The 12,075-nt window shown below is 36.0% G+C and overlaps 1 protein-coding gene and 1 long non-coding RNA gene across 3 annotated transcripts; both read right to left on the bottom strand.

The window, feature by feature from the left end:
- Window positions 1-585: 585 nt before the first annotated feature.
- LOC110874740 lies at window positions 586-2,259 on the bottom strand. The gene is made up of 2 exons (XR_002556182.2): window positions 1,757-2,259; window positions 586-1,001 (listed from the first exon to the last, which is right to left on the bottom strand). It is a non-coding gene; the product is annotated as an uncharacterized LOC110874740 (long non-coding RNA).
- A 3,355-nt stretch (window positions 2,260-5,614) lies between these two features.
- On the bottom strand, window positions 5,615-11,863 carry LOC110878944 (DNA-directed RNA polymerase III subunit RPC5). Of its 2 annotated transcripts, none has more exons than XM_022127340.2 (14): window positions 11,352-11,863; window positions 11,154-11,222; window positions 10,983-11,090; window positions 10,822-10,890; window positions 10,545-10,673; window positions 10,057-10,110; window positions 9,868-9,974; window positions 9,711-9,779; window positions 9,538-9,589; window positions 7,547-8,136; window positions 6,464-6,673; window positions 6,222-6,342; window positions 5,999-6,092; window positions 5,615-5,930 (listed from the first exon to the last, which is right to left on the bottom strand). In XM_022127340.2, the coding sequence occupies exons 1-13, from the start codon at window positions 11,712-11,714 to the stop codon at window positions 6,024-6,026; spliced, it is 2,010 nt and encodes a 669-aa protein (XP_021983032.1). In that variant the 5' UTR covers window positions 11,715-11,863; the 3' UTR covers window positions 5,615-5,930; window positions 5,999-6,023. The 2 variants fall into 2 exon arrangements, with proteins under 2 accessions (XP_021983032.1, XP_021983033.1); XM_022127341.2 differs by having other exon boundaries at window positions 9,868-9,971.
- Between the last annotated feature and the right edge of the window lie 212 nt (window positions 11,864-12,075).

The raw sequence follows: 12,075 nt of genomic DNA, 5'->3' as shown, positions 1-12,075 counted from the left end.
ATATAAAACACACAATGCTAAACAACATAAAACACAATAATATTTGTCATTCCACAATCAGAGCCTCAACATCTAAAACACAATACAAAACCCACATACATGATGTTTTAGTAATCTTCATCATATTATTTGTGGGTTTTTTGGTGTGTTTTATGGTTGACATTATGGTGTTTTATGACTTTTTACACTTTTTAGGAAATTTGGACTTTCTGGCCAACTCCTATCCTATATATATATATATATATATATATATATATAGGGCAAGGATAAATCGAAAACCCACTCCAGTTGACTAAACCCTGAAAACCCAATAACAACCATTGATTATGATGCATGGATGGCTAAGATTAATTTTGGGATATGTGTTACTTTTTCTCCCTTTCTCTCAATATTAAATATATATGATGTACTAGAAGGGTAAAATGGGAAAATTCTACTTCCATGTGTCAGATTTTTTTTTCTTTTGGTGTAATTATGTTTTTTCATTTTATATAAATCAGATATTTTGTTTCTTTTTTATATACATCTGTATTTTATTACATAAAAAATGTAACATACATTTTTTAATTATCAATTTATGCCACATTTGTAATAACACACTTTATTTCTATAACATAAAATATTACACAGAAACGTAACATATAATTTTTACATGATCAAATGCACTTTATTTTCTGTAACGGACATTATTTCTGTAACACAAAAAAATGTAACAAGACACTTTTTTTCTGTAACAGTCGCTTTGTTTTTACAATAATCTGGGAAAAATGTAACAACACACTTTATTTTTACAACAGTCTAAAAAAGTGTAACAATCCACTTTATTTTCAGTAACGTGCATTATTTATGTAACACGAAAAAATGTAACATGCATTTTTCTTTGATTGTTACATTTCGTAACTATGTTCAACATCAAACATCTTTTGAATCATCTTCAACATCTGAAACGTCATCTTCAAACATCTAAAACATCATCTTCAAAGTGTAGATTTGCAACAAAGCTGAAAAAAAAAACATACTTATTCACCTTCTTGAACAAGATCTGAAACAAATTTTACACAAAAAATTGATGCAATCAATAATAAAAACAACAGTCTAAAAAAGTGTAACAACACACTTTATTTTCAGTAACGTGCATTATTTATGTAACACGAAAAAATGTAACATGCATTTTTTAATTATCAATTTATGCCAGAAACACAACACACTTTATTTTCAGTAACGTGCATTATTTATGTAACACGAAAAAATGTAACATTCATTTTTTTTAATAATCAAAAATTGCAGATCCACAAAATACAACAAAAATTCAGACTAAAAAAGTGTAGATTTGCAAACAAAGATGAAAAAACCATACTTATTCACCTTCTTGAACAAGATCTGAAACAAATTTTACACAAAAAATTGATGCAATCAATAATAAAACAACAAACCCATAAAACAAGAACTTAAAAACCTCCATCTTCTTGAACAAAAAAAAATAGCAGATCCACAAACCACAACAAAAAACAAATTAAAAACATTCATCTTCTTGAACAAAAAACAAAGTTGCAGATCTACAAAATACAAAAAAAAAATGATAAATCAAGAAATTAAAAAATTGATAAATCAAGAAATTAAAAACATTCATCTTTTTTAACAAAAAAAAAACAACATATCCAGAAAAAAATTGCAGATCTACAAAAATACAAAAAAATGAAGAACTACAAAACGCAAAAAATTGCAAATCTGAAAAAAAAATTGAAAACAGACATACTTATGGACCTGGAGGATCTTCTAGATCTGGAACATCATGTTTATACATCGAACATCTTTGGGGTCATCTTCAACATCGAACCGCCATCACATCATCTTCAACATCGATCATCTTCAACCGGATCTGGAGTAGGATCTTCTAGATTTGGAATATCATGTTCAAACATCGAACATCTGGATGATGATCTTCTAGATCTGGAGCATCTGGATGATGATTTTTTGAACTGGATCATCTTTTGGATTCATATCACTTTTAGATCTGGATGAAGTTCTTCAAGATCTGAAAATGAATTAGATGATAAAGATATAAAGAGAGAGAGGGAAAAGTGTGTAAGAGAAGAGAGATGAATGAGAATTTGAGATCTTTCAATTGAAGAGAGATGTACGTCATTTTATGTTAAAAAGGAAGAGAGAGAGAGAGAGTGCTTATTAATGTGGGAGATGTGATGTGCCTGTTACATTTTCTGCCATATGCAAAATGACGTATATACCCCTCGCTCATTAATGTGGGAGATGTGATGTGGCTGAATCCTAGCCACATATGTGGGTTTCTTGGGTTTAGTCAACTGGAGTGGGTTTTCTCCTTATAATTAGCCTATATATATATATATATATATATATATATATTGGTATCGTAAGCTATAGCGAGCGCTGGTATTATACCAGTACCGTAACGTAACGAACCGAAACAAACTGATACCGATTCTCATTTCTATGGCCTTCTATACTTTTTGACATATTACAACTTAATTTTTAGCTTCTCTTTCGGTTACTAAAAATGACGGTACCGTAAGAAATTGAATTGATACCGATCAAAATTATGTGGCATTGCGATGCAGTTGTACTCAAAATAATTTCTATTTTGTGTCATAAACTATACTAATTGTCAGTACCATACTTGGTACTAGTAACTAAACGAAGCAATACCAACCGAACAACGTCTATCGAAACCGGTATTTTGTTTCTTTTCAAATATAATTTTGTTGTAAAATTCCAAATATACTGTTGCGACGTGTTTTTCTATCTACCTTTTAATATATGTTTTATCTAAAACCGAGCCACTACAACGCATTGAAATAACCCATCAGTTGTTATATATACATAAGTAGTTGTTATATATACATAAGTATACCGAAGGGGTATGGTCCCAGATCTCGCACCAAAGCAGTCGCGAGTGACCATCACCCTTATCAAATACTCCCATCAGCAAGAACTTATCTGCGTCCGTGCGGGCACGCGCGAACGCAGCTATCGAATCCAATCGGTCAAGTGATGAGAAGACTTACCTTGTGTATGAAAATGGATGTCATACATAGCGATGCAGTTTAACGCCGCATCGTATGAACATTTTCGTCACGACAAGGGATCTAGGTAACAAAACAGTTACCGCATGCGGCGATGCGACCTAACACCGCATCCTGTACACATCTTGGCCGAAGGAAGGACGCGGAAACGACCGCAGTTACCGCGGGTAGCGATGCGGCCTGGCACTGCATCCTATACACAGAGCAAGTGGGACTGACACCTTAACAACAAGTGGCACCAATGACGGTTACCTGTCAGCCCACACGAAAGCAACACTGGCACAACAGACTGACAGCAGCAGTGGGACGTGGCATCACCTCCGTGACCGACGAGCCTGACACACCTGCAAAGGGTTGCGCGTTGTCAGTCTAGCCACTCAATTACCCTCCTTCACTCCTCGGCTATATATACCTATCCCAGACCAGGTTTTGAGGTATCGCTTATCAAACTCTCTCACTCATACTACTATCACACACTTTGCTCTCAAGCAAATTACTGATTCTCCCGCCGAAGAATGGTAACAAGGAGCACCCCCCCCCCCTCCCCATCCTCCTTGTTACGAGTCACTATGTGTTTCCTTGTGCAGGAGACAGATCAAGCGGACGATCCAGTCACCGATCCTCGGAAAGAAGGGATTAACCCTACTTGACGAGACCAGTGAATTAACCACCCTTGGTTAACCACTGTTTCATCATATACTCATAGTCTGTGATCCGTCATGCATAAATAGAGAGTAGAAAACATAACCCGTTAATACATACATAAGTACACTGATAGTCTATCATCCGTGATCACATATACCTAAATGCATAAATAGAGAGTGAGTTAAATGCTTGGTTGGTCCCTGTGGTTTGAAAAAATTGCAGACTTGGTCCTGGTGGTTTACTAATTACACGCGTGGTCCCAAAAGTTGTCAAAAATGCACTCGGTTGGTCCCCTGACCTAACCTCTGTTAAATTTCTCAGTTAACTATGTATGAAATGACTATATTACCCCTGAAAGCCAAATCATCTTCTTCAACCAACACCCACCCCCTCCTCTGTTCCATCTTCTCAGCCTCCATCTCTAATCCTTCTTCCACACATCAACCGCCGGACTCATCCACGTCGCCGGTTCAGATTTCCCTTCTCCGCCGCCCATCTCTTCCGACCACCACCGCCCTCAGCCATCTCCGACTCCAACCTGAAGCCCTCATCGACACCGGCCATCGTCTTCAACCGCCGGCTGTCACCTGCACCACCTTTCACACACCTTCACCACTCTGAATAACCGCCGCAGACCACCGGCAGCCCTACCCTTTTCCACGACACCTGTATCACATTTTCTCTGGTCGATAGAAACAAGAGTTCGAAAAATTAAGTCTTGAAATTATATCGATTTATTATCTGGTCAACACCAGCATCTGGCCTTTTGAAAATGGATCGTCTTGAAGAAATCGAAGAATCAGAAACGAAAAGAAGTTGATTCAAAATTAGATCGATTCAGAACCAAGAGTTTGAAAAATTAAGAAGGCAAAGGGTTGTTACAATTCCAAAAGGGTCAATTGCGAATTCAAGAAGTCAAAGGCAGAAGGCTGTTATCTTGTTCTGAACTTTTTGGTTGAATAAATTGAAACCGGCGACCAAGTTTTTGTTCGTGTTCGCATACGGGTTTATTTTTTTCTTGAAACATTGGTGTTGAAGAGAGAAACCAGTTGAACGAGGTTGATTGTTTTCATTCGGATCACAATTAGTAAAAGAAACCCTGTTGTTTCTGGTTTCATATCCTATAAATCATTGTTCTTCTAAATTTTATGTTCTTGATTGTTTCCAAATCAAAGTTAGAAAAGAATTCGAAGAAGGGCTGTTGTTTCTCATTTAATAACTTTAGTCGAATAATTTATTTTTGACCCAAAGTCACTTGAAGAAAACAATTTAAAAGGGGACAATTGATTTTCCATAAAGTTGCAACAGAGGAGGGGTGGGTGTTAAAGGTTGAAGAAGATGATTGGCTTTCAGGGGTAATATAGTCATTTCACACATAGTTAACTGAGAAATTTAACAGAGGTTAAGTCAGGGGACCAACCGAGTGCATTTTTGACAACTTTTGGGACCACGCGTGTAATTAGTAAACCACCAAGACCAAGTCTGCAATTTTTGCAAACCACAGGGACCAACCAAGCATTTAACTCATAGAGAGTAGAAAACATACTTTTAGCTAAATGCATAAATAGAGAGTAGAAAACATACTTTTAACTCCCTCGACAATATATATGTTCATAATATAACCAAGCGCTTCTGATTAACATCAAATTAGATTGACAGTAATGTTGAACTATAGATGAAGACAATAATGCTTAGAACCCATTAAAAATCACATCAATAGCAAAACATTAAAACAGAAGCAAAACTACTAAAGGTTGCTTGCGAACATAACTGCAATAAAACTTCACTCCAGACAAAAATGTGTTAAAAGCCATACCATAAAGGCATAAAGTGCGATGTTATCACCTCATCCTCTTACAAGTTGAGACCATTTCGATTTAGAGCTTAAGTGTACCAAAACAAGAATAACAGGCCATCGAAAGAAAATACTATCAACCGGTCAACCACACATTCGGGCTATCAAACATGTAAATGAAAAGCAACAAGCTGAGTATAAGAAAGCATGAACAATAGAATTGTTTTTGTTATTTTCCTAAAACGAGTAACCTTGACAGAAAGGAGTTAATATCTACCAACAGAATGTACTAAAAAGATGAAACAACCTGTTGTTACTAGCTCTATGGTGGCAAGTTTGATAAACCATATTTACTCATTTCCCGATAAATCCTGTAACAGATAACGCAATGCACCAGCGACAACTTGCTCAAATGGATGCAGTCCCGCCAACTGGAAACACAGAAAAGAAACAATCAATGTTTTGGGATGTGATGCCAGATTAGTCACATGATTTGTACCTTTCAAGATGGGAAACATAGACATTTATGTTGGACTGTCCCCACTCTTCAAAACCCATCCAGTACTTTGTGAAACGCATAGTTCACTCAAAACCTGAAATTTAAAAACACAAGAAGCAAAGAGCAAAGCGTTTCCATCATCAATAGCTTAACATCAACTCAAATAAGCCAAGCAAAAAAATAAAAATAATAAAAAAAAAAAACTCACACGAAAAAATATCACCTTTTGATACTCATTATTAGTCATATCTCTTTTCAGCTGCTCCTTGACAGCAGCAGAAATTTTGGCCTTCTTGAGCTTCCCTCCAGGCCCTTCAGCTAAAAAAAGGTCTATGACAATTTTCCTAGTATAGAGAAAAAATATAAGAAAATTTAATCACACCTAATCATGACAAAACCGAATAATGTTTATTGACGGAAGTTAGAAAAAAAAAAAAAAAAAAAAAAAAAAAAAAAAAAAAAAACCTCAATTCATCGTATTGAGGATGATCGGGTGATGATTTTAGAACAAAAGATCCATGTATGTTAACAGCAATTTGAGTTAAGATTCTTTGAAGCTCTTCCAGAGGTGCATCTGCTGCAGCAACTGCATCTTTGACTTCTCGGGGGTTCTTCCGTGTCTCTTGAGAAACTGCTGTTGCCATGTCACGCAATCGTTGGCGTATTTGGTTGATGCTGACATCATTAAAAACAATCCGGCAAAATAAAAGTTTCATACGAATGACTTCTATAGTTGTAATATCAAAGAAAATGAACCATTTTCTTATACTTGCATACTAAAGTAAATGATGCTCACAAACACATTCTTATACATTTTAGAAAAATAATTATATTATAAATATTATTAAAGAACAAATTGGGTTACTATAGCTCCGTCACATCGGAGCTACAGTCTCTTTTTTTTCTTTGTTGATTTTAGTCTTTTTTTTTTTACTTTGAACCCTTAACTTTCAGTTTTTACAGTTACACCCCCTTAACTTTTTAAAAACTTCATAAAACGTCATTTTGACCCCCCCCCCCCCCTCGAGTTTTAAGTGCTTATTTGTATACATGCACGTGTGTATAAATTCAAGTTGGTTTACATTTCGACGTAAATTTTGTCAGGTCAAATATAATACGTTTTCACGCACATTTTTATGTACGTTTTCAGTTGGTCTACGTTTTGATGTAAATGCCGTTTGGAAACGAGTTGGTCAAATATAATATGTTTCCAATGGATGGTATAAATTCAAGTTACTTTACGTTTCGACGTCCCCGCAACACGGTACCATCCTTTAACTTAAAAGACACTATTTTCTTACGTTTCAACGTAGTTCTTTTAGGAAGTAAGTCGGGTCAAATATAAAACATTTCGTGCTTATTTTTATGTACGTTTTCAGTTGATCTACGTTTTGACGTAAATTTTGTTCGGAAACGAGTCAGATCAAATATAGTACGTTTTCATTAGACAATAAAAATTCGCATTACTTTACGTCTTGACGCCGCATCAATGCGCGGTTGAAATTTACTAGTTAATACATTAAATATTAAATTGCGATGAAAACACACCTGCAAACCTTGTAAGCGTGGAAAAGTTTCTGAAGGGCCTTGGGTAATACTTCTCGAGTTTCATCTTGAATTACAGGTTTAGAAGGTGGTACAGTTGCGGTTTTTGGTGCAACAGCGTTAGTACTATTTGACGCTAAAGGACGCCTATCACCGATATTAGTTTTCAGGTTCTTTGGATATAAACGTGCCATTATCTCTGGCTCCACACGATCCCAATTTTCCTTCTGATCCTTAACAATGTCGGGATAATTTTTAATAAACGACTCATCGGGACACTCTCTAAACTTCCAATCCCTGAAGGACTCTCGTCTTGCAGCATACTCATCCAATACGACTTTCACAAGTTCGCTGAGTCCGGTTTGTCTCGGTAGCTTCCCTTCTTGAAAAATAGGATTTCTGCTTAACTGAAGCAATGCATAATTTCTGAGTAAAAGATCCTTTCCACCGGCAGTCGAAAACTTCAATTTAGGTTTTGCAACCCACCATCCTTGAACCAAAACGGCATGCTCCTTCAGGACTTTGAAAATATCTTCATCACTAGCATCTGGAGCTATGTGTTTAAGAGCAGTATATCGATTTGCTGTAGGCCCCTGTTGAAAAATCATAACGTAAACGAGGGTCAAGTTATTCTACAAAGTCTTCTAATTGTAAGAAGTGTAAGAAGGATTTATAGAGTGACAAGTGTCTAATAACCTAAAACTAAACCCACTACATCACCACCAAAAACCTAAACACCCACCCCCCCCCACCACCCAAAAACCTAACCCCCCCCCCCCCCACACACACACACACAACCAAAAAACCTAAACCCCCCCCCCCAACCCCCCGGCAAAAAAAAAAAAAAAACAAAAAAAAAACTATACCTCACAAAAAAACCCCCAAAAAACCTAACCCCCCCCCCCAAAAAAACCTAACCCCCCCCCCACCCCACAAAAACCTAAAAAAAAAATCTAAAAAAAACTAAACACCCACCCCCCACCCCCTCGGCAAAAAAAAATATATATATATATATATATATATATATATATATATTTTTTTAGGGTGGGTGATGTGTGTGTTGGGGGGGGGGGGGTTTAGGTTTTTGGTGGTGGTGGATGTTTAAGGTTTTTTTTTTTTTTTTTTTTTGTAGTGGGTTTTTTTGTGTAGTGGGTTTTTTTAGGTTATTGGACACTTGTCACTCTATAAATCCTTCTTACACTTCTTACAATTAGGATCCTTTGTATTTGATCCTAATCCAGGTAAATGAAACTATAAATGTCAATGTTCACTTCTAAAATAATTAGTCACTAGGGTCGTAGTCACCCGCGCGTTGCACCGGGACGCTATTGGAATTTGCTGCCAACGTATCGCACACCAAGATAACCGATGAATAAATTCATAAAATCAAACAAAAATGATATCAAAATGTGATAATGCTATTTGCGTCGTGGCTCTTCTCTAAACATCAAAATAATAATAAAAAAAAAAAGATAAAACAATAAGGTAAACAACAAAGGTAAACGTAAAAGAAAACGATAGGAACTTGGTCGGTTTCGGTGCACTCTTTATAGCAAACGAAAAAAAAAGTTAAAAAACATGTCTAAAAGGGTATCTGCGCGTGTTCAGTTCGTTTTAAATTTTTCGGAAGTTAAAAGTGTTTTTTCGTAATGCTATTGGTTTAGTTCTTTAAAAAAATAGGCACAAGTTAGCAAAGCACTAAACACACCAAAAAAACCTCAAGTAAGCAAAGCCTCCCACTAAACTTAAAAAAAAAAAAACTCAAGTTAGCAAAGCCCCTAAGGCTCATGTTAGCATATTGACACTATTCAACTTCTCTTCTTTTATATAGAGATAATGTTTCACAGTCTGCCCTCAATTGTCTCCTACCATCAAACTGCAGTATATGTATATTTCTAAAACTATTTGTATTGTAAGGGTAGAATTGGAAGCTAACTATTTAACAAAAACTTTGGCGAAATGCATATCCAGAAGCAGACATAATTTACACTAACCTCAACAAGGCGTCTCTTAAAACGCTCTTCAAGTGGAAGTTTGAGCAATGCGCTGAAACAAAATCAACCAAGAAATGGCAATAACTATAATGGGTGTATGTGTGCGTTACGTACCGGCGGTACTGTAATGACAGCAATAACAAGCATAACAATATAAGGAACAAAATATACACCTTAGAGATGACCCTTTAGGTCTGGGTTTGCCACTTGTTGCAGGACACAAGGAGTCAATATAATCAGACCTGCAACCAACATAACAAAGAGCAAACCGTAAGTGATACGCGCATTCTTAAATGATGGAAATTGACTAAATTCAATACGGTGACATACTGATTCATGGAAAATTGTATGTGACAATCTTGTCGTGCAACCATATTTTCCATGTATCGATATGACAACGGACTCGTTTCTCCATGGTACTTGAGAGGAATCCACTGCTGAAAAAGATAAGACACCAACATGAAGTAAAATTATATTTAAACTATTGAGGCTAAACAAACAACATGAAAGGTCTAATACCTCTTCAGGTGTAGCATCGGTGTTTTGCTCAGTTACAGCTACTGGTGGCTTACCCTGAATAAGTAAAACATCATATAAACCAGAAACTCACTCGGTTTTTGGTTAAAGATAGAGCAATACATTAACACATTTAGTCTGTTATTCTTTCATTTAAAAAAATAGTAACATACACCTTTGTAAATGGTATATCTATCTTAGGTACATATGATATGATTTGGGTTTGAAATCATCATATCTTAGGTACAGCGTGTTGTAAAAAGTTAAAATAGAAAAAGGCAACGGAATGCGACTTTCAACAAAAAAAGGGTACTATTCAACATACTATCATATGATGTCATAATTATAACTATAATATAACAGAGGAGACCTCAATTTGTCGGTTATTGACTAGCATTAATGATTTACCCCTGCTCCTTGATTATAAAAGACACCGACAACACAAGAAACAACACATTGCATAATCCTAAAAAATCAAGGTGATACTAAACCTGTTTCTTGACTTGCTTTACAGATTTTTCTTTCTTGACAACCTCCTCATCCATAGCTGTGGTCCGATGCTTAAGATGTTGCATTGAAGGCCGTAGCTGCACAACTGCATCAACGGGTTTGAGGTATAACTGCAAAAGAATTGTGAAACCAGCAACTCCATCATTACAGAAATATGCAACTTTCATTAAACGGCTAAACTACTTACGTGCAAAATTCTTCTAAGTTCTAATCTTGTCATAAAAAGGTAAACGTGATCAGAAAACGCAAAACACACACCTCGTTACGAATCAGAATCCCTACAGCGTAACCATTTGCTACCGGCGGCCTCCACGCAGTCGACAATACCTAAATATATAAGAAAACATCATATTACAATTTACAAAAGAAGTTACAGAACTATGAAGACACAAAAACAGATCCACAAAACAAAAACAGACCTGCTTCCGCATTACTTTGTCAAGATCAACATCAGTATCAAAATTCTCCGAATCCGCTTGAACAGACATATCAAGCTCCATCTCAGCAGTCTTCGGTTTCACTCTAACCTACAAAAATTAAATTATTCAACATCTTTTAACCTATAAATACAATAAGCATCGAACACATACCTCCGAACACCTGTCATCTAGCTCGTAAGGGCGCCAATGCGGCCTCAAAGGATACTGCAAAACATATAGCTGCAAAACACAGTAGATCACACCAATTAATGCCTCTTATCATAACGAATGTAAACTGAAACCCTAACTACTTAATTTGCAAATTCTAATAGTTACAGTAATAGAAATAATAAAATTGTGGATATTAACCTTAGAATTAGCATGATTAGAAGTAAAGAAAACATCAATTTCTCGAACAACTTTATCTTCTCCTTCTTCTTCTTGATTATCATCTAGTTCCATATCATCAGTATCGTTTTTCACACTACCATTGGTTTCGTTACCGTTAGTTTCACTATGAACAGGTGGATCAATTTCAGGCTTTGAGGGCGGCATGGGCGTGTCATCATCAAGCTCCACTTTAGGAACGGTTATGGGTTTGATTTCGGATGGCTCGGGTTCGGTTTTGGGTTTAGCGACGGGTTTAAACTTGGAGTTTTTAGGGGCGAACTTCCCCGCTTTCGGAGCCGGAGCCTTGGATGGAGCATCGAGGTCGCCGAAATCGATATCCATCGGTGGCGAAATATGATGATGATGAAGATGGTGGTTTTAACGGGACCGACTTTGCTCCGCACTTGCCGGAAGGGAGCCTAGGGTTTTAGTTTGTATACCTGAAGGGTTCATACATCACACAATAATATTTTCATTTATTTTTCTAGAATATATTTTTTAACAAAATTTTAGAATATATATTTTCCTTTATTTTTTAGAATATATGTTTTGATCGTTTATTATTATTTTTTTTAGAATTGATTTGATTTGATTTAATAAGAGTATATAACGGGCTTTGACTAATTGATCCTTTAATTAATCCTTTAAGTTGTGTTTTAACTAAGGTGGTGTTTGAGAGTGCTTATAAAACTTTTTATTGACT

Source organism: Helianthus annuus, chromosome 9 (genome assembly GCF_002127325.2).
Source record: "Helianthus annuus cultivar XRQ/B chromosome 9, HanXRQr2.0-SUNRISE, whole genome shotgun sequence".
Classification (NCBI taxonomy): domain Eukaryota; kingdom Viridiplantae; phylum Streptophyta; class Magnoliopsida; order Asterales; family Asteraceae; genus Helianthus; species Helianthus annuus.
This window is presented reverse-complemented; position numbering and strand designations above follow the sequence as displayed.

What these genes read in the sequence shown, in the direction of transcription:
- LOC110878944 (XM_022127340.2), bottom strand. Translation starts at nt 11,714, where the DNA reads ATGGATATCGATTTCGGCGACCTCGATGCTCCATCCAAGGCTCCGGCT. An exon ending in ATACAATTTTCCATGAATCA is followed by an intron (nt 9,780 to 9,867) that starts GTATGTCACCGT and finishes TGTTGGTTGCAG; the next exon opens with GTCTGATTATATTGACTCCT. An exon ending in CCTAAAGGGTCATCTCTAAG is followed by an intron (nt 9,590 to 9,710) that starts GTGTATATTTTG and finishes ATTTTGTTTCAG; the next exon opens with CGCATTGCTCAAACTTCCAC.